Source organism: Pipistrellus kuhlii, unplaced genomic scaffold (assembly GCF_014108245.1).
Source record: "Pipistrellus kuhlii isolate mPipKuh1 unplaced genomic scaffold, mPipKuh1.p scaffold_m20_p_8, whole genome shotgun sequence".
NCBI classification, from domain to species: domain Eukaryota; kingdom Metazoa; phylum Chordata; class Mammalia; order Chiroptera; family Vespertilionidae; genus Pipistrellus; species Pipistrellus kuhlii.
Window position 1 is genome coordinate 52948361 of NW_023425584.1, and position 26657 is coordinate 52975017.

General features: G+C 39.1%; 1 protein-coding gene across 3 annotated transcripts in view; it reads left to right on the plus strand.

Moving 5' to 3' along the window:
* The window catches only part of LOC118711147, a 78498-nt gene that overhangs the window by 44303 nt on the left and 7538 nt on the right, over positions 1–26657 (plus strand). The window contains exons 14-18 of one of the 3 annotated variants that reach the window (XM_045576557.1): positions 1666–1705; positions 5656–5707; positions 11392–11506; positions 14349–14432; positions 16619–16745. In XM_045576557.1, coding sequence (XP_045432513.1) covers positions 1666–1705; positions 5656–5707; positions 11392–11506; positions 14349–14432; positions 16619–16745 — 418 coding nt within the window. The remainder of the gene's footprint in view (positions 1–1665; positions 1706–5655; positions 5708–11391; positions 11507–14348; positions 14433–16618; positions 16746–26657) is intronic. The other 2 variants (XM_036424111.2, XM_045576558.1) reach the window with 2 other exon arrangements.

Consider the following 26657-nt stretch of genomic DNA (forward strand, 5'->3'; position numbering starts at 1 on the left):
CCCACATTGCAGCCCTGCTTCCAGTGCCTTTAACATGCCATGTCCTTTTCCACCTCTAGAATGAGAAAGTATATGCACCTTTGTTTTTCCCTGCTGCCTAAAATGCTTATTTCCTTTGCTTATTCCCTTCTTTTATCACTGACTTCCACTGAGAAAAAGTTCTCAGTCTAAATTAGGTTCCCTTATTAGCCTGTCTCTTAAAAGGATGCAATTACATATTTATTTGTATAGATTTTACTTAGTGTCTGCTCTCAGTACCACTTTTTACTTTAGCAGAAGGGGTAGTGGAAAAACTCAAGGAATCTGAGTTCTGATCATTCAACTGCCTGACTGTGGGCTTTCAGAGAATCGCTTAACTTCTCTGGATTTCAGTTCTCTCATCAAGTCAGAAAATTAGACTAATTGACTTCTAAGGCCCTAGAATTTATAGTATTGAAATACTATGAGGATATAGTATAAAGTGAAATATACATAAATGTTCAATGCTGGTTGTATTCTTAATATAATGTGAAATTCACCTAAATATTGCATGCTTGCATACAAGAATTTTGTATTATAAATGGCAGTTTAGTTGACCATTTTCTTCTGAATAACTTTACATTATGATTATTTCCCACAGTATAGTTCCTTAATTCCTTCCTTACCTTTTACAGATGTGTCAGCTACCTAAATATCCAGATAACATTACAAGATGAAACTTAATGTACAGACAAGATAGTCTTATATGCCAAACCCTTATTGTTTTCCTATAATACTCTCCTTACCATATTTTTATAAGACACTAAATTTTAGCCAACAGTATCATTTGAGTTACTAGATCATATAAGTCTTTTCTTATTCTTGTTCCTAATTAAAATATAAATCCACTAGGTGGTGTATATGGACAAAGAGAGAGAAAAGTTAGTACCTTTTTCTTCTCCATAGCTCAAGTTTTAAAGTTCTGTTTAAGAAGGCTAACCATTTATGATTATGTTTTGCTTTTTGGAGCAAGGAGAAGCTATCCCTATAAATAAAAAATCCACAAACACACAACCAAAAAGGATTTCCTACAATAAAGTTTAAGGTTTCCCTTGGCTGTTAAAAGAGTTAATTCTATAAATTGAATATTTAAAATAGAAAAATGTAGCAAATAAGTACAATGTTATTCTATTAATGTGATGAAAATTGTTTGCTTTCTTATCTCTTTCAGCTGTTTCAGTTGTAAAAATAACTTGATTCTATTCCATATGAATTTTTAATTGTCAATTATTCCTCCATTTACTGATTCTTAATTATGAATTCTGGACATTGCTTTAACTTCATTTTCTTTTTCTTTTTTAAATATATTTTATTGAGGTAGAGAGAGGGATAGAGAGTTAGAAATATCGATGAGAGAGAGTCATCGGCCAGCTGCCTCTTGCACACCCCCTTCTGGGGATATGCCTGCAACCAAGGTACATGACTTTGACCGGAATCGAACCCGGGACCTTTCAGTCCGCAGATGACGCTCTATCCACTGAGCCAAACTGATTTTGGCTAAAGTTCATTTTCTGAAGAGCTTAATAGCACCCTGTGTTAGAAAATTAATCCTTTGTTACAGTGGACCACACTGTGGTTATATTATACCATTAATCAAACCCTTATATGGTAAGAAGAAAATTTTTTTAATTTTTTTTTTCTCTTTAGCACCTGGTCTGATGGGAGTGGTTGGAGGTCGTCCAAAAGTGTGAGTTTATTGATGATATGCTAAAGTGTTGGGTTTTTATAAGATATATATATTGCTCCCCTCACATCATTTTCTGGATAGGGGGTGAGAGCAGGGCAGGTGTGGGGTCCTAAGTCCGTCCTCCTGGCTCACCTTGTTCATTAACTCTCCTCAGACTCCTGGGAGCCTATGGAGGCTCTCGAACAGAAAGCTGACCTTATCTGAGAACAGTAAGCTGACCTGAGCTGATCCTGGATGACTCAGGAAGGGGAATTGGTCCCTGGGGTTAAAGTTCTCATGAGATAAATAGGAGTAGAAAAATAAGGCTGAGCTAATCTGGTTTTCCACCCACTAATTTACAGCAGGGAAAATACAATTTATTGACAAATAATGGAACCTTATTTAGCTTCATCTAACAAAATTAGAGGAAGATGGACATCTCATTTAGTTTAGGACTTCTACCAGAATTGGTAGTTCTTTTCGTAAAAAAACAACGAAGTAAGTTTGTGTGCTGTAGTGGAATTTTCTAGCTGCTTTGTGTTCGATGCTTTGGCAATAAGACGTGATATGTTAAGATTACTGGGTTCCAGTATGTATTTGTGTCAGTTTAATCAAGAATGCATGGATTCTCTTTCAGTCTAAAAGTCTGGTAAGGCAGAAAAAGAGCTTCAAAAGAGTTATCTCGTACTGTTTATTCTTTTCTGTCCATTCTCTCCTGAACCCTCTACATCAAAAAAGGGTTTCTCTTGTCTTTCAGAACCGCCCTTGTCAAGGCCTCCCATACCATTATTTTGTTTAATACAAAGGTCGGTTGTTATCATCTTACTTGCACCCTGAGCATAATTTGGCACTATTGGCCATGATTCTCCTGCTTTAAATACTTTCTTAACTTGGCTTCCAAGGCACTAGCTCTCTGTGGATGTCTCTTGCCAAATTGTCAGAAACTCCTCCATCTCCTTTGCTGGATCTCCCTCCCTCCCCCCACTTGGAACATTGCAGTGCCTCAAGACATGGACCTCCCTTCTTTTCTACCTACACTTGCACCTCTGATGAGTTCATTTTATCTTTACCTTTAAATACTACCTTTATGCCAATGGCTGTCAAATTCAGTTCTCTAGCTCCTTTGTCTTCCATAGTCCTCAAACTCACATCCTATCTGTTTACTTAATACCTCCCACTTGGGTGCTTAGTAAACATCTCAAGCTTAACATTTTCCAAACTCAACTCCACAATCCCCATCCAACCAGCCCATCCTCTTTTCAGCTAATGGCAACTTCAAGCCAAAAACATTTATGTCATCCCTGACTGCTTCCTTTTCTCATGTCTTATATACAGGCTAGTTCTGTGTAAAAAGTTGTCAGAAGTTCTGTGTCAAAATATGTCAAAAATCTGATAACTTATCACCCTCACTATAACTACCCTGGTTATAGTCACCATCATCTCTGCCTGAATTATTGCAATAATCTCCTAATGGGTCTCCCGGGTACTAGTTCCCACTGTAATCTGTTCTTAAAATAGAGTGACTGTTTTTATTGTTAAATTTTTTTGTTGTTGTTATTGACATTATTGCAGATGTCTCCTATTTCCTCCCCCATTTTTCCCACCTCCATCCAACCCCCACCACTTTCCCCTGGCCTTCCCCACTGTTGTCTGTGTTTATGGGCTATGAGTATCTGTCCTTTCTTTAAACATGTAAGCCAGATGATATCACCCCTTTGTTTCAAATCTTTACTCTTACCTAGAGTAGATGCTGAAGATGGTCTAGTCTAGCAGGTTCTGCCCAATCTCTGTTCTCCAGTCTCCACCTTCTCCCAGGCACTCACTCTCCTCCAGCCTCCCATACTGGCCTCACTTCCAGGTTGCCTCAAGGTCTTTGCACTTTCTCCTCACTCTGACTCAAATGCTCATGGCTTTTCTCTAGGTCAGTGTTTCTCAAACTTTTGACATATGTCTACCCCTTCTATAATTTTCGTAACGCTGAGTACCCCTCATACTCATGAGAATGTAGAATTAGGCACAGCTAAACATGGTGCAGTGCATATCCCCACCAAACTCTGGTGCAACGCATACCCCCACCAAACTCTTCCCATACTCCTGGGGGTATGCGTACCACACTTTGGGAAACACTGCTCTAGGAGAACAACCTGACCATACTATTTAATATTGCCTAAGACCCATTAACACTTTCTGTCTCCCTGCTGTGCTTTAATTTTTTTAGAAGGCATTTATTATCATCTGACCTACTATCTATTTTACTAATTTATATTCTTTATTATTTTTTCAAATAAATTTTAAATTTCTTGTTCTCTCTCTTCTTCCAGCACCCCCATGAGGCAAATGTTGGTACCCTTGAAGTTGTCTCAGAGGCTCCTTACACTATCTTTTTTTTAATTTTTATTCTGCTTTCTTTTTGCTATTCTGGTTGGGTGTTTTATGTTTCCTTATATTCCTAATCACTGATTTGATTGTTGGCTTCATCTAATCTACTATTGACTCCATGTAAAATGTAAATTTTTCATTTCAGTTAGTATATCTTTTATTTATGACTGGTTCTTTTTTGTGGTTTCCATATCCCTTTTTATGCTGTTGAAGTTCTCATTAAGTTCATTGGGCATCCTTATAACCAGTGAATTCTGTGCCTCATAGCTCACCTGTCTCCATTTTGTTTAGTTCTTTTTTTCTGGAATTTTGTTCTGTTCTTTCATCAGGGACATGTTTGTCTTCTCATTTTAGCATCCTGTGTTTGTTTCTAGGTATTAGGTAGAGCTGCTACATCTCCCACGCTTGGTAGAGTGGCCTTATGTAGTAGGTATTCTGTATGGCCCAGCCTCCCCCATCACCCAAGCTGGAAACTACAGGTGCACCCCTCTCTTTCTGTGCACTGTGTAAACCCTCGCATTATAGGTGAGACTTGGTTGCTGTTGACATATCAATGGGATCTGCTGTAAGGATGGTCTGGGACCATGGACCTCCCACCACCATGGAGGATCAAAGAAGTCAGGAACCAAAGAATATGTACTGTAATTCCATTTATACAAAGTTCAAAAGACAGGCAAAAATAAACTCATGTTTGAGGTAGAAGAACTATAAAGAAAAGCGAGGAAATGATTTTCATCCATGTCAGGATAGTGATTACCTCTGTCAGGGTGGTAGTGATTGGGAGAGGCAGGAGGGAACCTTCCCAGCTACAGAGAGCAGTCTGTTTCTTGACATTAGTGGTGATTATATGGATGTTGTTTTGTGATAAATCATCAAACTGTACATGTTTGCTCCTTGACCTTTTCTCTGTAAATATTATACTTCACTATAAAAAGGTTTAAAATATTTAAGGATCCCCAGGTAGATGGTCCCATAAACTTAATCTTATATACCACACAATTTAATAAAACTTACTTTGTCTTTAGTTTCAACTCTTGGTCAATCCAGTCCACAAATATTCAATGCTTTCTCTAGGTCTGTGTTTCTTTCCTGTTTACTAGTATAACTTTTATGGGTTTTTCTTATACTTTGTTGTCTTTCCACATTAGATAAGTTGATTTCCTTCTGACCGTTGTATTTGTTTGGTTAAACTTAAATATTAGATCACACTAAAGGCCATTTATATCTGTCCATGTCTAGAAATTATTGCCTGGCTTCATGCAGTCTTCCTTTAGGTCTTATAGGAGACTGAATGAAGGAATGGTGAAAATCCAGAGTTGTACTAGAAAAACAACTTTTCCATTCAACTGTTAGTGACCCACTCATGGTTGGCTTTTGTGTATATACAGGCACTTTCTGACAAATAAATATGAGTGCTTCTTAGTATGCTCAAAGGGAAATTGACTGGTGTATATAGTCAGTAAGAAAACTAGGTAGAGGTGGGTCAGATAAGACAAGTGAGTGGAGGTCTGGAAATCTCACCTCCCTTTTTTCTGAACCCTCAGATTTGTAAATCTAATGTTTATTGTCCCTTCTTGTGTATTATATTCTAGATCTCCTGTTCTAAAACCATTTTTCTTCCTGTATCCCAAAAAAAAGGTTAAGGTAAGAAAAACTCCTCAATCTGCTTCAGTAGTATCTTAATTATACTTTCAAGCATATGTGATACTGGTACTTTTTGGAAAGATTAGTTTTGACAAGTACTATTTAACTGTACTGTTCATTTCATTAAAAGATAAAAACTGTTAACGGTCATGGTTGCAGAATGGGTCACTCTAATTACCTGATTGTTCCTATTATGTGAAGATTAACCCTTCCCATGAAGTGGATCTGTCTTGACTCAGATGGGTGGACTACATTTTTGCATCTGCATTTTCCCCCCCCAGGGTTACAAAATTGTACTGGATATTGTCTTGGTTTTCACTTTTAAATATATTGCACTTTGCCAGTTATCTTCTGTCTGGGAATTGGATTGCACTCACAGTGAAAATATATTTATAAAGTGTAAATGTCTCTGATAATTTAAATTAAACAGAAAAAAAGGAAAAATAAATATTTCTAAACCTTCGCACATAAAACTTTAGGAGTCATAAGTACTCTTGAAACAATGAATTTATTCAAAAAGTGATTGTCAAAATAATCAAGTGCTTTTTGAAAAATTTTCAGCAAAATTAGGGAGTTGTGTTTTTTTTTTAAACTAACATTTAATACTAATAAATTATATGAAGGGAGGGATCATATCTACCTTATTTACCACTATAGCCCAGCACAATACTGGCACATCATAGGTGTCAAAAATTATTTTTAATGAATGAAGCTCATTGTGTTAGGCAATATTATGTATGCTATTTTATTTAATCTTTATAGTAATATTAAAAGTTACGTTTTGCTATCCCCATTTTATTGATGAGGAAATTGATTCTCAAGGAGAAAAGAATTCCCCAAAGTCACACAAACACAAACTAGAAAATGACAGATATGAGAATCAAACTATGATGTGCCTGACTCCAAATCTGACATTTGACGATGACACTCATTTGAGCAAAGATAGCTAGTTGCCTTCCCAATAGCCATTTCCCTCCTCATCTTCATTAGAGTCCTAATTTTGTTTTAGTGTCCTATTCCCTCAGGTGACTCAGGTAAATCTTGATTGGTCTAAGCCAAAATAGTGCTCCCATTGTTCATGCCTACCTGTGACCTGGCTGGGTCATTGAGATTGGAGAGAAATATTCTTTTTCTTTTTAAAATATACTTGTATGGATTTCAGAGAGGGAGAGGGAAAGAGAGATAGAAACATCAATGATAAGAGAGAATCATTGATTGGCCCCCACTAGGGATTGATCCTGCAACCCTGGCATGAGCCCTAACCTGGAATTGAACCATGACCTCCTGGTTCATTAGTCGACACTCAACTATTGAGCCATACCAGCCGGCAGGGAAATATCATGGTGTGGGCAGTGGGGGAAAGGGGGCGAGGAAAGGGAGGGAGCCGTGTGGAGGGGGGAGGAGTCGTGGATGGGATGGTGAGGGGGGAGTGAGTGGGGGGGGTAGTTTATCGGAGCTGAGGTCGTAGCACATCTATCTATCTCGCTCGCTCATCTCTCTATCGCTTCTCCCTTTCTGTCTGCTGTATGCTCTCTCGTCTCTAGCCTTCGCGATCTCTGCTCTCTTCGATCTTTTTCTTTCTTTCTTTCTTTCTCCCTTTCTTTCTCTCTTTCTTTCTCCCTTTCTCCCTTTCTTTCTCTCTCTTTCTCTCTCGCTTTCTTTCTCTCTTTCTTTTCTTTCCTTCCTTCCTTCCTTCCTTCCTTCCTTCCTTCCTTCCTTCCTTCCTTTCTTTCTTTCTTTCTTTCTTTCTTTCTTTCTTTCTTTCTTTCTTTCTTTCTTTCTTTCTTTCTTTCTTGTTTTGTTTGCCTTTTTTTACAAAGAAACACTGGGAAAAGCAGACCTTTCTCTGACTCCTAAGTGTTGCTATAGGGGGATGTGATGCCTAGAGCTGTTGAAGTCTTCTTGCTGCCACGAGGGGAGCTAGGAGACCATCTTAGATGCCTAATGTGCTGCTGGGCCCCCAGTGTTGCTCAATAAGTGGTAATTGTCAATCATGTCCTTGCGTTTTACGCAGGTAGTTACTTCAGAGCTTCAGCCACCAACCAGCTAGCTGGAGTGTCCAGGCACTATCTTACTGACATTGTCAAAATTAATTACACCTCAATTTTAAAGATCTCTTTTCTAAATGGACATATAAAATGAAATGTTATTCTCGTTTTTATAATTGTTTTATGAAAAAGGGATGTCTTCACTTATTCATGAATTCACTATTTACTGGTGCCAGTTACTGGGAAGCAATGGTAAATGTTTGAATACACACAAAGAAGAACAAAGAGAGACATTCCATCAGCCTGGTTAGGAAGGAGAAGAGTCAAGGAAAGGTCAAGGAAGTCTCTACACTGGAGGTGACAAGAAGTGACATTTGAACTGAACCCTAAAAAGCCAGAAGGAATTATCCAGGTTGGAAACAAAAAAAGGGCATTTTCTGCAAAGGAGGTAGCATAGGAGATGCATGGTTCTGAAAGAATACGGCACAGTGACGACAGTACAAGTAATTGAGTATATAGAATACAGGTTGGACAAATCTAGAAAGAAATCTAGAAAGGTGAACAAGGCCCTGGTCACAGAGGGCTTTGGGGCCAAGCCATATATATCAGAAAGCAGCAGGGAGTTACTGAAAGATAGTAAGGGAACATGATGGTACCTGAACTTCAGGAACATCACTTTGGTAGCAGAGAAAAAATGAACTGAAGCTTTTAGATTCAGAAGATATTTAGGAAGTGGTTTAGGTAGAACTTGGTGACTAGGTATGAGATATGAGAAAGTAGTGGGTAGAAAGTTTGCAAGAAATGCAGAGCTGGCATGGGGCCGCGGAGGAGGCTGCCAGACTATGCTGAGGCCTCAACTGAGCACAGAGACCGGAGATAAGGCTCCGATGCACATAGTTGAGTGGTTTTAAGAGTAAGAAGGTTAGGGTTAATCCACATCTGGGTAAGTATTGCAGAAGAAAAATGGAGAGAGAAAAGTGAGAAGTTGGATGTATTGTTTATTTTATTTTATTATTTTATTTTATTTTATTTTATTTTATTTTATTTTTTATCATGCTGCCAGTGTGTGCGGCAGGTTACACTGTAGTATTCTTTTTCTTTCTTTTTCTTTTTTTTAATATATTTTATTGATTTTTTTACAGAGAGGAAGGGAGAGTGATAGAGAGCTAGAAACGTCGATGAGAGAGAAACATCGACCAGCTGCCTCTTGCACAACCCCTATCGGGGATGTTCCCGCCACCAATGTACATGCCCTTGACCGGAATCGAACCTGGGACCTTTCAGTCCGCAGACCGACGCTCTATCCACTGAGCCAAACCGGTTTCAGCTTTTTTATTGTTTTAATGTGTTTTTATTGACTTTAGAGAGAGAGGAAGGGAGAGGGAGAGAGAAAGATAGAAACATCTGAAAGAGAGAAACATTGATTGGATGCTTCCTACATGCCTTTTAGTGGGGATTGAACCCGCAACCCCGTGACCTCTTGGCTCATGAGGCGATGCTTAAGCAACTGAGCCACACAGGCTAGGCAGAGGTATTATTTAAAGAGACAGGTGGAAGGACTAAACCAGCCAGAAAAATGTCTAATACATGAATACTTCAGTCCAATTCTGGTGGATAGGCAGCTCCAATAGGAACAATGAGGATAACAGGCGCTTGTGGTAAGAAAGTTGAGCAGTGTGGTTAAAGATGTTGCAAGTGGAATAGCTCCAGGTAATAACAAGGGGAAAAGGATGAGTTGTTGATATCTGTGTGGAGATGACGGTTACTAGAGTTGAAGAAGCCAAGGTGTTGGACATTGGAAGAGTCATCTAGATGGCAGATTTGGGATGGAGGGAAAAATCATAAGCCATGTTCCAAAGTCTCTGATACATGTCAGGAAATGATGAGAACAAGAAGGGATGGAGGATAGTAAATTTGAAACATGCAAGTTTCAAAAGGAGGATTTTTATAGAGAATTGGAGGAAAGTTGAATTGCCAAATGCTAATAGTTATTTAGCACTTATGGTGTGCCAGCTTCTGCTCTAAGTGATTTACACATACTAAACTTATTTAATTCTCACCTATGAGGTAAGCACTATTATTATCCCCATTTTCCAGTGTGGACACTGATGCTCTGAGACATTTAATAACTTGCTCAAAGTACATGACCATGATTCCTATCTAGGCTGCAAAGTTCAAACTCTTACCCATGCATGTCACTGACCTGTCAATTCTGCTGGACAAGCCCAGCTAGCTCCTGTTGGGAAAGTGGTAAGTTCAAGAACAAATACCTCCACTGAAGAGTGTAAGGAGGAGGTAGTGTCTGCAGTGGGGAGCCATTCAAAAAAGGCAGAGCATGACTGGTCCCTGATAGCATCAATTTCTCTATCCTTTGTAGAGTCCATTTCATTTAGTACTTAAACATAATAGTGTGCCTTTGAACTATGTGTTAATATGTAAAACTTCCTCAGGCCTTTTCAGAAGTGGGTGTGGTATATTTTTAAAATAAATAGTAACATTAATTATTAACTATAAGTATTCGATTATGAATTCATTTGGATCTCTCAGAGAACTTATACAACATTCTGACCTAGAATGGCTAAAAAGAAACTAAAATATGCAATCTGGAAAAATACACTGCTCTACTTTTTCTCTGGCAAGTACCCTTAAACAAGAAAAACTAAGCAGCAGTTTTAAGTGGGCTGGACAGGATGGGAGGAGAGTAAGGTTTCTCTTTATATAGATGTAACAACATGGAGACAGAAAAATAATAATTCAGGGGTAAGCACAGAATACCTTTCCAGCTGGTAGTTATTGCTTGCCTACTCTTTACAGCATGGTTCAGCTTCTCACAACATCTTCATTGGTCATGAAGAAGATAAAAAATAATTGCAAGGAACACTTTGGAAATAACTAAAACTCATACTGTTTAGTACATTTATTGAGAGTTTGTATGTTGCAGGCACTGGCTATGCTAGGCATTAGGACAAAAAGAAGAAAAAGACATGGCTCCGCCCTTATGTGCTTATATAGATGAATGCTTTCAAATAAGTAAACCTAAGACATCCTATTTCCTGCCACAGTGTGACTTGACTGTACATGGTTGTGTGAGCCATGTTCACCACTCCCTGATACAAAAATGAGACTGACTAGCTATGACACATAAAGCTCCATTGTGAGGCTCTGGCACTTGAGAGGTGTGCCTCAGATGAATTCTCTGAGGACTGGGTAAGGGAGCTGGAAATGCTCTTTCAGGGAAATTGTACTGATGAGGCAGCCATTAATATACAGGAAACAAAGAGTCTTTGATTCCAGCATCAGCCTCAGGGCTCTACTTGCTAGTGCTTCTTCACCTTAGTTTGCCCCAGACTATCAGAGTTCATTGTCACTCTCTCCTCCCCATCAGCAAGCAGAGGCAGTACTGAGATCAGAATACTTACCCAGAAGCAGAAGAGAAGTTTGTAGGTTTTGGGTTTGGTTGGTTTATTTGTTTGTATGTATGTTTGTTTTGCACTGAGAAGAATGTAAAAGCAATATGCTTCATGTAGTCCCATAAAAGCAGAACTTTTTTAAAAAACTAGAATTAGTTTCAAAATCAGAACTTCTAAGATTAAAGTTAAGAACTGACCAATTAATATTCCAATTAAACAAAATTATAAGTACCTTCTTATTTATACAATCTTTTCCCTTCATTTCCTGGCTTAACAATTTTTTTAGATTGATATCCACTTGATTAATGGAGAGCATATAGAAACCTTCCATGAAGATCTCACCTTTACACAGGACACATTGGCTTCACCAAATTTACCCAACATAGCTGATGACCTAAAAGGTATATTCAGACTCTCTGTTTGGTATGTTCTGCTGAATCAGTTATTCTTTCCATTTTTCATTACATTTATTCTACCAGTATTTTTAACATCTGTAAAGATGATATACCAAGTATGTAGGACACTTTGGCAGAAGTCTTTGGGGAGGTGTGAGGGAAGTGTCTCAATTGAATATTCACCTGCTTTCTAGATATGCTCTTTCAGGGTCATGGTGTCCATAGATTAGTTGGTGCCAGGGCAGGGGATCATTAGTCAACTAGAGGCTCGGTGCATGAAATTCATGCACAGGGATGGGGGGTCCCCTCAGCCCAGCCTGCACCCTCTTCAATCCGGACCTCTCAGGAATGTCTGACTGCCGGTTTAGGCATGATCCCGGGGATTGGGCCTAAACTGGCAATCGGACATCCCTTTCACAATCTGGGACTGCTGGCTGCTAACAACTCACCTGCCTGACTACCTGATTGCCCTTAAGTGCCCCCACCATAAGCCTGATCACCCGTAACTGCCACTGCCTGCTGGCCTGATCACCTCCACTTGCCAGCCTGGTTGCCCCCAACTGCCCCCCTTGCTGACCTAGTCACTCCACGTAACCTGCTGGTCAGTTGTTTGGTCATTCCTCACTAACCTCCCTGCCGGCCTTGTCACCCCACACAGCCTGCTGGTCAGTTGTTTGGTCATCCCTCACTAACCTCCCTTCCGGCCTGGTCACACCACACAGCTGCTGGTTGTTACTGTTACTGTTCAGTCACCCTGTCTGGTCATGAGGACCCTGGCTTTTTATATATATATATATATATATATATATTGGTCCTGAGGCAGCCAAGGAGTCATTTGTCTGATTTCATTGCTTTTCCGGTCCTGGAGCTGAAATACAACTGAGGCCTAGATGTTATCTCCTAGGGAGGAAAAGTCAGGGGAGGAGAAGTTACTCTGGGGATGAAGTCCTTGTTTTTCTCAGTTTTTCCCCTTGCTAGCCACCCAGGGCTTCCCACCCCGGGCACCTTCTGTATCTGGCTGTAAATTGCTCAGCTAGTCGTTGATTAACACAAGCCCCCTAACACCACAATTCCTGTTTTAGTTACTGAGGAAGGTTAGTAAGAAGCTAGAAAAATTCCTTGGTAGGTGGAATAGGCAAATCAACGAAATCTTGGTAACATGAATATGTGCATATTGTAGCTGTGCAAAGTGAGAGTTACCAGAAAAGGAGCCTGGCCCTGAGCGGGTCTGCCTGGGGCCAGGCAGTCATGTGTGGGTTCCTGACCTTGTTCAGGAAAGATTTCAAAACATGAGTCCTGGTGATTTTTAGAGACATTTATGAGAGCTGGGGACAATGAAACAAGGAAGGGCCTAGAATAGAAGAAGCGATAGGAGAGAGACTAGGTGGGGAAATGTTTTGGCTCACTAAATCAAAGAAAAGGGGGCCTTGGAGACAGGTTCAGGGGGTTAGCTCAGGATGAATTGCCACTGCTCACTGCCCTGGTTGCAAGTCTCCTGAGGTCCTTTGGAGTTTAGGAGACGCATGCCTGTGGGGGAAGAAGAGGTGGGGGAGGAAAGGATCCTTCTTCTTGAGAATTTTTAAAGACTGGGGGTCTAGGAGGTCTTAGGGGAGGATCTCAGTAGAATATTTTTCAACTTTATGCTAATGTACCAACATGAGATCAATTCCCTTCATGTGTACTTGGGTGTGGATGACAAGTGGCACTAATTGGATTTCTGCTATCTCCCTGAGTTGGGTAATTTAAGCTGTATTTCCTCTAGTTGGGGAGAAGTGCATACTATTTACTCTTAAGTGTACTTGGATACAGAAGATAGGATTTTGCAATTTACTAGATGGCTGTAACTGCTTGGCCCTTTATCTGTCTCAGTTTCCCTATTCTGCTTGTCTTGGCTTACTAGCCTGTGCCATTAAGACTGCCTATATATTCACAGGGGTCATACTATAATTGTCCACATGCTTCTCAGCCTAATTTTAATTACCTTATGCTTATGAAATTATCTTTGAAGATACGTTACAATTGAGAATTTATTCCCACTTGTTTGAAATTGTTTTCTTGCTCTAGCTGGTTTTGCTCAGTGGATAGAGCATTGGCCTACATACTGTAGGATCCCTGGTTTGATTCCAGTCAAAGGCACATGCCTGGGTTGCAGGCTTGATCCCCAGTAGGGGGGCGTGTAGGAAGCAGCCAATCAATTATTCTCTCTCATCATGATGTTTCTGTCGCTCTCTCCCTCTCCCTTCCTCTCTGAAATCAATAAAAATATATATATATTTAAAAGGAAAAGAAAAAAATGGCTTTCTTACTAGTTTATTTTTAGGAGCTCTTACTGGTTTGTCATATTCTTTACCTTGATCTTGGTGAAATGATAAATATGTCATGATACCCTGCATTAAATTAAATGCTGTTCAATCTTAGTGAGTATATAGACAGTTTTAGTCTCCCATGAAGATGAGCTACAGAGTCTTAAAGAGTTATTATTCCCACAAAATCATCATAAAGATAAAAAATCTGAAATTTTCTGCTTCCCATTTGTTAAACAAAACTGTAGATTTTAAACTTTCTAGCAATTAAGCAGTTATGCTCATTTACAGTGGTATGAATATCTCAATTAACATTGTCATCTACTCGTTTTATTTTTGGTTTTAAGCAGAACATACATCTATGCTTCATAAATTTTTAGTGTTCTTAGAACTCTGAAGAAACACATATCCAACCTAGAGTGTTGAGCCTTCCCAAAAGAGATGATTAGATTGTGAACAATTAAGCTGACCTATGTAACTTTCCTGTTAGAACAACCATATTCCACATGACCATCTTCAATTTCCTTATCTGCCTCCATTGGTAGATCTACCAAGTGGCTCACGGACATATCGCTTAGAAGATCTGGCCTATGCAAGAAGCGGGGACAAAGGCAACTCTGCAAATATAGGTACGTTTTTGTTTATAAAAGCCATTTTTTTCACATCTCTAGAATTGTTTTTAGTCACTTAACAAGTTTTCATTTGGACTCAAACCATGGAAGTTTTGTTTATTGCATTGGTGAAGGTATATCGAGTTGTCCAATGCCAACTAGCTATTTTCTTACTGACATAACAAAAACATGTTCTTCAGATGAACTGTGCCTTTCAATAATATATTTTCACAAAGAGATAAATAATTTAAACATACTTGGGACCAGAAAATTGACTCTTATATAATAGTATTATAAGGCACGTATTTTATGAATTGGCCTGTTAACAGGAGCTCCCTTTTAATCTCCTTTTCCCTAAATAGTACAATACTTTATTATCACACTTCCATTTTTCCTGATTTGTATATATTTCCTTTATTTATATATTTTTAAAGAATACCTCTCTACCTCTTAAAAATCCTTTCTCCTTTTTCTCTTCAAAAATTGCCAGATCCTTTTCTTTTCTCCTTAGAATACCTTCCCTGATTCTTTTTCCTTTTTAATCTCCTGGAATACCATCTACTCATCTCCTTGCTGAAATCTCAATACCCAGACTGTCAATTATTGCCTTTAAGTGGACTGTAAATGCCTTTGTCTTTTAGTAAAAATAATATATCTAAAACCAGAGTAGACCTAAATCTCCATTGTCTAGTGAGATTGCAAACTGGATACAGGTGAACAAATAACAGGTGCCTATATCTGAAATCTTATAAACAATGACTCCGTTTACACTTTGTCTATTCCTGGAAGGCTATCAGGATTATGGCCTCAGGCAGTTGGTGTACTTCATCTTCACCATTACCGGCAGTATTTATTTGAGCTGTTTGAGCTGAGATAATGAAAAGAAATGGATTAGCCAACCTTTTATTTCTGAACATTCCCTGGATTCTAGGGAATAGAACATAGGGCCTAGCACAATGACTTTCAGCCTTTTTCATCTTAGGGCACACATAAAGTAATTACTAAAATCCTGCGGCACACCAGAAAATGTTTTTTGCCAATATGACAAAAAATAGGTATAATTTTGATTGATTTACAACAACAACAAAATGAAAATACAGTAATAATTACCTACTTGTTTTGCTCCAAAATGACTTTTTAAAAGTCAGGGCCTTTACTTGCATATAAGCATTTCTGGAATCAAGTATTAGCCAAGGAGATGCATCCTTACTTTTTGATGAACCAGTAAGTTGCAGCTCCATTATACCACGTATATATTTATGGTTCAAGACAGGACATTCATATTAGAGGGCTATTGTTGTGTTGGCTATTGTAATTTTTCTTATTTGACAACTTAAGGGAAAAAAGGTCAGTGCCCCTGACTAAATAGTCAGTTATTGTATGTTTTTAAAATTTTGCACCATGACAGTTAAATAGAGCAGTGAGCATGATTGTCAAGGTCAATGACTTCTGAAATTTAGAGTCTATTGAAGTTAATATTCTCACATGTTTTGTTTGATTTTGATTCATCTTCCATCCTCTCTTCTCAAATTGCAACTATTTGGTTTATGCTTAGTTTTAAAATTTGAAAAAAATGAAAGTAAATTTTCTGCCGAAACCGGTTTGGCTCAGTGGTAGAGTGTCGGTCTGCGGACTGAAAGGTCCCAGGTTCGATTCCAGTCAAGGGCATGTACGTTGGTTGCAGGCACATCCCCGGTGGGGGGTGTGTAAGAGGCAGCTGGTCGATGTTGCTCTCTCATTGATGTTTCTGGCTCTCTATCTCTCTCCCTTCCTCTCTGTAAAAAATCAATAAAATATATTAAAAAAAAAAAAAAAAGAAAGTAAATTTTCTTAGAATTTCATAATGCCCTTTGAAATCATTAGCATTGCCAGACAAAATAAGGCATGCTTTGTTAAATTTGAATTTTAATTAAATAATGAATATTCTTTAGTGTATGTCCCATGCATTTTTTAGTTATGTCCTAGGTTAGACATATCTAAATCTGTCAACCCTAAATTAGAGACACCCTATATATTGCTAAAGCAAGGAGAATAACATCTACCACTAAGAGATTCACTTTGATGGCAATAGTTTGTCCACTCTCTCTCTTTAAATCCCCTTTCCCCTTCAGCATTCCATAATCAGATTAAGATACTTCAAATTAGTGAGTTATTTTGATCAATCTTCAGCATATGTGGTTAGTAATATGATGTTTTGTATACAATAGGCATCATAGCACGGCATCCTCTCTACTACCCATACTTAAAAAAATTTCTAACTGCTCAAGCCATAGAAGATTATTTCCAACATATTCTGCATAAAGAAGAACTTGGAGAAAATTCAGTGATAAGGTATGTTTCAACTTAAGTGATTGAATTACCACATTTATATTTGGGGCTTATAATAGTTGAGCATATTTATTTTGAATTAGGAAATCAATGGCTTTTATTTTTATTCTAGAACTTTTTTCTTTTGCCCATATTATTGGAGATACAAAATAACAGAGGACATGAATGCTATCTTTCAAAATGAATTGGTGGTCATGCTGAATTGACACGCTTTGAACTGTAAAGTGACAAAATTTGAAGCAGTCAGAAGTCAACATAAGAGTCTTTACCATATGCTAAAATTTGATGGTCCAAACATCAAACCTAGGAGATGGGAGAGAACTGGGTGTAAAATAAACTAGGGAAAAATGTGAGAGATAGTATATTGGCCTTTAGGTGTTACCTCAGTGTGAGAATCTTAATATAGTTGCATATAGTTCTTATATGCCAGAGAAATTTATTAATAAGTAAAATGTAAATAGTCTAATTTTCTTAAAATTAAAGAATTTTTTAAAAGTATATGCAATATAATCAAAATATGGGATAATACATACATTTTAAAACTAAATTATTTATGTGCTATTTGATATGATTATATATATATATATATAAAAGAGTTAATATGCAAATTAGGCCAGGACACTGTAATGGGTCACACAGGCATGGGGCTCTGGGGGCCCTGGGGCTGGCTGAGCTGCTGCGCCACCTTGGGCAGCTCCTGAGTAGACACAGGCAGGGGCCCGGGAGGGGGCGGGGGGTGGGCGGGGTGAGGCTGGGACGGAATTCAGGTGCAGGTCCTGGCTGCCCACGGAGCCAGTTAGGCCTGACTCCCATGGCACCAGTGAGGTGCCTCCTGGCACAGCAGGAAACAGAGCCTCTTTGTGTGATTTCAATCGCGCACTGGGCCTCTAATGTTATATATTTTTAAAGGTGATTGTTTTCCATGAAAAAAAAATATATACAATTTTTCTTTTAATCAGATTTCTATTTCATTATCTTTAATTTCTATTTAGTTTCTGGTAGCTGACTTTTAGAAATTAAGATATCTTAACAGTTTCATCTAAGAACAGAAGACTGACATAATTAGATGAATTTATTTACTACCCAAAATGAACAATCAAAACATTTAGGGTTAAAGGTGGTACAATATATGTTACAACTTAGATTTTGGTGTGTGTTTTTTTAAGACATTTTACTTTATGTAATCTCTTAGTGTTTTGATACCTAGCTCCAGATCTCCACTTCAAGCATAGATGCTACTGCTTTTATATAAATAATCTTTTCTGTAGCCTTAATATGTGTTAAGAACCTGCTTAAAACATATTGCAAGTTTTCTTTGTTTTGTTCATTAGTGTTTTATGCGTGACTAAAAGCAACAGTGAGGTTCGACATCATTTTTGACACTTCCTTCACCTTAAAGTAAAGCCACTGGCACTTTCCACACTGCAGGTGGATCTTTTGACATGTCTTGACTTACTTTAGATGTTTGGAAATGTCGGGTCAATAGCTATGGGAATGGAGAGTGCTGCTACCCTTTGATAAAGGAGATTGTGAAGCAAGGCATTGCAGTTAGGTTTATGCAAGAGTTTGGGGAAGACAGGCAGGGACCAATACCAAAGAGATCATTATCAGTGTTTTGAGTGGGAGGAGTATTTGAAATAGGCTGAGGTTGCAACTGAAGAATCACTGGACCAAGGTGTAATTGAGGGTTATGATCCAGTAGACTTGGGTCAAAATAGGGTGAAACTATTGGCAGGTTGAAGCCCATTGGCTTAGTCATACTAAGGTCATTATCAGATGAGGATTTCTTAAGGAACACGAGACAGCCAGATCAGCAGAAGCTGAGGTCTGGCTCTGAGATAAGTATCAGTTCCTGTAAGTTTATTTTAATAAGAGACTATATTTAACTTAGACTTTTTCTTTTTTTTCAATCCTCACTCAAGGATATGCTTTTATTAGTTTTAGAGAGAGAGGAAAAAAAGAGAGAGAAAGAAACATTGATTGGTTGCCTCTCATATGCATCCCAACTGGGGATTGAACCCACAGCATAGGTATGTGCCCAGGAATCGAACCTACAACGTTTTGGTTTATGAGATGATTCTTTAAGTAAGGGAATTACCTGTCCAGGGCTAACTTAGACCTTTTCTCTGTTTGGGAAAATAAGTCTTCATAGATGGCTCTGTCATTATGTTAGTATTTCTAAGACTGTGTCTGTTGGGCAAATCATCAGCTGTATTTTCAAAGTACCCAAACTATGTTTGTGAGGGATAACAGTCTGCCTGGGACTCTCAGCAGGGGGCTTCTTTGTGGCTCAGTCCTCTGATTTACTTTAGCCTCCTTCCGGAATTTTTACTCTGATCCCTCCCTGGACAAAGGGCCGAGCTTATAAAACCAGGCTTTGGATCAGGGTTTAGACATACATAGCCTATAAAAATACCTTATTTGGTGATAATTAATCTCCTGTGCAACTGTATTTGGCTCTAATGTGCTATGTGTGTTTAGCAATTGCTCTTACTGGAAACATATCTATTGAAGTAGGTTGAGGATGATATACATTTCTCAATCAATGGGAAGGGGGGGGGGGCGGGAACCTAAGAATATTTCTTTTATTATCTCATTAAATTTTTTTAAACTATTGAACTTTGTTATTAAGTCCCTAAGTGTTCCTGGGGAAGGTGATATATTAGTATGATGCAATTATGCTATAATGTTAACCCATCTAATGTCAGCTTGTGGGGGGCTGTTTCTCTGTTTTCCTCGACCCACGCGGAAAATGACAGGTTCCTGAGTGGAGGAGCTGGAGTTAAGAAATTAAAGGAAAAAATGTGACCAGGCACAGAAATAGGGATAAGCTGGGACCCGGGGAGGTGGGGGGGGGGGGGGCTGTCACTCTGATGGAGGGACAGTCACACCCACCACAGACAACACAGTGCATTTATTTATTTCCAAAGGGGGGGTTAAAGTCAAAGGAGTTTTGGGTGTGCCCAGGTCCTATTCATTCCTTATTCCTGGTACAAGGACGGGATTTAGCATATTAAGACCTGGGTAAGTCAAGGTCCTATTCATTCCTTAATCCCAGCACATGGATAAAGATAAGAAATCAGTACTGATAACAGTCTCCAACATTTTGGGAGGCTGTTTCTGGACCTCAGACTCAGCTGACATTAATTTAAAGGTCATCCATGTGCATTCCCAGGGGGCCCTCTACACAGCTAAGTGATTCTTAACCCCCGGATATTAGAAAATGAGTGGGATTTCCCAGTTATCATAATGACAGGGAGCAGTATGGGCACTGGGTGGATAGGAGCCAGTGCTGCAAACTTCCTACAATGCATATGACAAAAAAAAAACAACAAGAATTACTGCACAAAATGCCCATAGCACTCCCATGATTGGCAATACTTACAGTCATCTTATTGACTCCTAGTTGCACAGTTGCATTCCCATTGGTAATTGCCCTAACACTTTTTCTGCTCTTCTCAAACCATTCAGTTCCTGCCATAATTCCATATTTTTGTTTTCTCAGACTCTCATATCATTCAAGGAAAACTTACTCAAATTTTCTTCCTCTTCCCCTTACAATTCTGTATCTGTACTTAACCTGTTCTCCTTCCTCTCCTCTCAGTGAAAGATATCTTTCATCTCCCTTCAAGTAGAACAACTCCACCCAAGGCTTTGGTCTCACCCAATCCCATCCTACCCCATCCCATCTCATCCCATCCCCAGCTCTGCCTCTTCTATCTTTAAAGCCTTGCTAGTCCAACCCTGGCCATTGTGGCTCAGTTGGTTGGGCATTATCATGTGCACCAAAAGGTTGCCCTTCCAATTCCCAGTCAGGGCACATGCCCAGGTCACAGGCTCAATCCCTGGTAGGGGACATGCAGGAGGCTGGCGATCAATGTTTCATCCTCACATGAATGTTACTCTCTGTCTCCTTCTCCCTCTCTCTCCAAAAATCAATTTAAAAATCTTTAAAATTATACTCCTGCAACCTGCCCTTCTTCCCATCTGTCTTTTCACAACCAAATACTCATACATATCCTAATAAACCCTAGCAAAATGATCATTCCCCTGTGAACCCTCCTTAATCTCTATTTTTACTCTTTAATTACCTTCTGCTTTGCTTTGGAATGTATGTCTCTCAATCTTGTATTAAGGTTGTTGTCCCTCAGCCCAGCCTGCATCCTCTCCAATCTGGGATCCCTCTCACAATCCAGGACTGCTACCTCCCAACTGCTCGCCTGCCTGCCTTCCTGATTGCCCCTGCTTCTGCTTGCCAGCCTGATCATCCCCTAACCACTCCCCTGCCAGCCTGATTGATGCCTAACTGCTCCCTTGCCAGCCTGATTTCTCCTAACTGCCCTTCCCTACAGGCCTGGTCACCCCTAACTGCCCTTCCCTGCAGGCCTGGTAGCCCCCAACTTCCCTCCTCTGCCAACCTGGTCACTCCTAACTGCCCTCCCCTTCAGGCTTGAACACCCCCAATGGCCCTTGCAGTCCCTCCCAACTGATCACCCCTTGCAGTCCCTCCCAACTGCTCTTCTCTGCTGGCCATCTTGTGGTGGCCATTTTGTGTCCACATGGGGGCAGCCATCTTTGATCACATAGGGGCAGCCATCTTGTGTGTTGGAGTGATGGTCAATTTGCATATCACTCTTTTATTACTTAGAATAGTCATAAAAATATAATGTATATCTTTAGGTTTCCTTGTAAAATCAAATTAAAAGCTTAATAATGATTTTAGTTGGTACAATCATCTCATTTTTGCAGCGATCAAATTTACTAGGAAGAACATAATTTTAAATTCAGAGGGACCCAGGTTTGAATAGAAGCATCCTATAAACTGTTTGTGGCACACCTGCACACCATGTGGCCTACAAGTTGGGAAGCTCTGCTTTACGTACATTTTCTAAAGCCTTGTTACTATGACCTATGGAATGAATTCTATTTCTGTGATAAACTTTTTTTTTTAATATTTAAACTCTCTCTCTTACCAACATCTTTAATATAACAAAAACTCTGAAGATATAAACTCACTTGTAATCTCTCCACTGAAAGCCATTCTGTTCTCTTTTCTCCCCTTCTTTCTTAGATTGAACAAATGATTATTTGTTACTCTGTGGCAAGTTCTTGGTATATAACAAAGGAGAAACTAGTGGAGAGATAGAAAAGTAATCAGATATAATGTTTAATGTGGTTACAATAGAATGTTTGGGAAAGGGACAAGGTAAGACTATTCAAGTAATCTAGGTCATAGAATATGGTGACCTAGGCTGAGATAGCAGTAAAGATGAAAAGAAGTAAACAGATATGATGGATTTTTATGATACTGGATAAAGAGGACTTAGATGTGAGGAATGAGGAAGAGGGAGAAGTCCAAATTACTCATGGACTTTTGGGTTGAGCAGCTATGATATTTGCACTGTGTTCTCATTCACTGAAATAAGCAAGAAGAAGGAAGGCTATTTTGAGGGATCCAAAAGGAGACATTTAGGAGGCATTTGGATATATAAGGAGCACTGGAGAGAACTATCTACCAGGAAGACACATTTGGGAGTCATCAGTACAGACAAAGCAATTAAAGTTATTGGATAAGATCACTCAGGACCCAGGGTAGAACCTTAAGGAACATCAATATTTAAGAAAAGGCAGAGGAAGAGAAGATAACAAGGAAACTAAGAAGTTGCAGTCAGAGTTGGTTACCTGAAGGCCAAGGAAAGAAAGTTCAACAAAGGTCAACTTTGCTAAAATCCTGTAGATAAAGGAAGTAATATAAAGACAGAATCATCCTTTAGGTTTAGCCATAGGAATCTATTTGTAATCTTATAAGGGAGTTTCAGTGGAACGGTGGGAATGAAGGCCAAATGACACCAGATTTTAAAATGAGTAAGAGAGCCAAAACCGGTTTGGCTCAGTGGATAGAGCGTCAGCCTGCAGACTGAAGGGTCCCGGGTTCGATTCTGGTCAAGGGCATGTGCCTTGGTTGCAGGCACATCCCCAAAGGGGGGTGGGCAAGAGGCAGCTGATCGATGATGACTCTCTCTCATTGATGTTTCTAACTATATCCCTCTCTCTTCCTCCCTGTGATAAATCAATAGAATATATTTAAGAGAGAGAGAGAGAGAGAGAGAGAGAGAGAGAGAGAGAGAGAGAGGTGGAAAGGTTATGATTTAAAGATTATGAATGGAGAAAATAATAGTCATTGTGGAGAAGGAAAAAAAGGTTACGGGGGTGGGGTGGGGGCACCTGCAGTACTCAATGCTAGCACAGCACTCAATATGATTGTGGTGATAATGGTGCAGGGGCCTCTAGTGTCCATTCCATTCCTAATTTGTCTTCTCGTACTGGGGAGGTTGGAAAGTCAAAAAAGTAAACTCACAGGCTTTCCTCCAGCCAGGTTTCTAGATATGACCAAGATTTTGTCAGTCAGATGCCTCCAAGGAGGTTTGGAAGGAAGATGTGTGGTAAAGTGTGAGTGCCAGATGAAGCACTGGAGTTGGGGGGGGGGGGGTTTCATCAGTCATAGAAGAAATCTCAATATTCAGCAGCTATGTAGAGGTGAGAAACAAGGAGCAGGGGATCTGCTTTTTCATTACAGACTGAGCAGGTGCATTGGGGCTCTAGAGCTAACAGATACAGTGTTAGTTTCTTGATTTTAACTAAAGTGATGTATTCTTAGAGCCAACAGCTCAGGTGGTAGTTTGTTAATCTCTGAATCACAGCTAAAGGGGTAACCACCTATTCTGGTGGAAGCCCCTGAAAGCCTCACCTTCTTGACTATACTAGTAGCAGTGCCACCTACTGGTGGGTCAATTGTATGGTGCAGGGATTTTCAGCCTTTTTCATCCCGTGGCACACATAAACTAATTACTAAAATTCAGTGGTACACCAAAAATATATGTTTTTCCAATCTAACAAAAAATAGGTATAATTTTGATTTATTCACACTGTATGGCTATTATTGTGTTGGCTGTTGTCATTTTTTTATTTGACAGTCTAAGGGAGTAGAGGTCACTGCCCCTGACAAAGTAGTCAGGTATTGACTATTTTTTACTCTTTAATTACCTTCTGCTTTGCATATGACAGTCCCGCAAAAGCAGGAATTACTGCACAAAATTCCCATAGCACTCCCATGATTGGCAGTACTTGTAGTCATCTGTTTTAAATTCTTGTGGCACGCCGGTTGAAAATTGCTAGAATGGTTTGTTCTGGAAATCATTCTTGGAGGCTCATCTAGATTCCCACCCTTTTGGTTCTTACAACCATTTTTATATTACACCTAATTCTCTCCACTGTACAGCTTTCTGCTTAAAATAAGTGGGTTTATATTACTTGGAACTTAATACTGACTGATAAGTGGACTTATATAATCCTTTCTCAACACTAGATTTTGTAGACCAGTAGCTCCCCAAAACTAATACCAGAGGAGTTTGATAAATGTTTCAAAAGATTTTTAGAGATTCAGATTAAATAAGTCTTGGGTGATCCTTAAGAATCTAAATTTTGGTAAGACCTGATCTTCAAAGATTTGATAGAGGTTCCATTATCTTCAGTATCTTTTCTCTTCTGATGTTTGAATCAATACTTTTGACCATCCTTCTCCCATTCTCACTGCTAGCCTCCTAGATACTCTCATATTCCTTGATAATTTCCACATTTGATTCATGGGTGATCTTTCCACTACTTTACCTGCCACTGTGGTGAGATGATTCATTATGCTAATGACCTATCACATATGCTGAACTCAGGGTTACTTTCCTTCACTTCTAAAAATCCTTGCAACTTTACTTCTGCTACTCACACACAAGGACACAGCATGCTCTCATTGTTATTCAGAAATATTTTTACATGTCCACAATTTTGACTTTAAAACCTTCTTCTCATTCTTTTACTACTACTACCCAACTTACAGGGCTTAATTACAAGGTGGAGCAAAAGTAGGTTTACAGGTGTTTGTATAGAAAATAATATAATAATTGATAAGTAAAAATACAAAAATAAACTCTGTGTTTTCCATATTCATAACTATAAACCTCTTCGGCCCTTCACTGTATGCTATCACTCTTCAATTTGTTTCAGTGAACATTCGGTATTTGAATAAAGTAATAAAGTACATTGTCTACAAATGTAATAGTTCCATAAATATTCAGCATTACACAAAGTTTAACCTTGTGTTTATGTAGGGCCCAGTTATAGATTTATGCCACATTTGTTGATGGTTGTACATTCTACTAAAACACATAGTGTCCTAAAGCCTGGGTCACCTAAACCCACCCACTCTTTAAATATTGAAGCAGATGTGGTATATCTAATGATTTCTAAAGATAGATCATTGATAGAATGATCAATGTTGATAGAATCCCACCAGTTCATCCCCACCTTCTTATTCTGCCCCCTCTGTTATTTGTAGAATATCCTGGGATTAGAGTCATTTGCACTAGGGACTAAAAAACTAATTACCTTGTGTCATCCAACTTTGTAGTCATTAACAACTTGCCCTAATCATGTAGACTAACTACCATCAACAGCATGTGGTGTTGAATTTAAACATTACTTTAGAATAATTTCAAAATAGTAGGCCCATTGCCAGTTTTTGGATAATCTTGAAATCCATACTTGAGAATCAAACCCTAGGAAACCTATATACCTAGAAATGCAGTTTTTTATTTTGTTAATCAGAGAAGCATGTGGTTACCATTATCAACACTGGCCAATGAGACAGTTGAATTTCACTAATGTATTCTGAAATGACCTACCAATGATCAGAATACATTAGTGAAATTCAACTGTAAATATCAACACGAAGCACATTATTATTGTAGATCAGCAGGGAGAACAAAGGGTAAAATATTTAACTGCAGCAGTGTTTGACTATATTCTGTGCAGTGAGAAAATCTGAAGTCATTCTCATGGTCCACCATTTCTTAGTTCTTTGGAGTCGGGTCAAATTTCTAAGCTTCCTAAATCTCTGGTTTTTGGCTAATGAAAAGAAAATAGCATTCCACCCTCTCCAATCTGGGACCCCTCAAGGGATGTTCAACTGCCATCCCCTGCCAATTTTCTGTGTCTGCATGGGGGCAGCCATCTTTGTCCACATGGGGGTGGCCATGTTGTGTGTTGGAGTGACGCATCCTCTCAATTTGCATATTACCTCTTTATTATATAGGATATATATATATATGATAACATGGCTGGTTTGTTATATGGAATGTACACACAAATATATATATTTTAGGGAAGGTCCTAGGTGAGGATCTCCTAGAACATTAAGCAGCTTTCTTGGTGTATCTTTTCAGGATCACAGTCTCTACTGATTGATCAGTGCTAGAACTGGGGATCATTAGTCAGTGAACTGGTATCAGCCATTGCTTGTCTGGTTTTACTGCTTTTCTGAGCCTATAGCTGAAACACAACTGAGGCCTCTAGGTCAAAACTGAGACCTAATTCAGATCAGAACTTCATTGTCCTGGGGGCTTAATACTTAAGAGTTATTCTCCAGCCCATTCCTACCCCCCCACACATACACATGACTAGCAGCATGCCCGGGGAGAAAAGAAAGATCCAAACCTCATGACCAGCAATAAGAAAAGTCAGGGGATCTGAATTGAATCACCAGTGATATGCTAGGGGAGGAAAGGGGGCGAGGTCTTTATTTTCAAAGTGTTGCCTGTTACTAGGCACCAGGGGCTTTCCACCCTGGTGACCTTCTATACCTGGCCTAAGGTCCTTACTCTAATCTTGTATGCCTACCACAGATATAGATTTATATATAGAGAGAGATATATTTAGCACCAGCATGTAATGTCCTGTGCAAAGTGAACTAAGAATACAAAAAATAGTAATAATAACATATGGACCCAGTACTCAAGTTGCTTTGAAACTCTTTAGGAATATAAAACAAAACAATAATATGACAATAAAACAAAAACCAGAAAA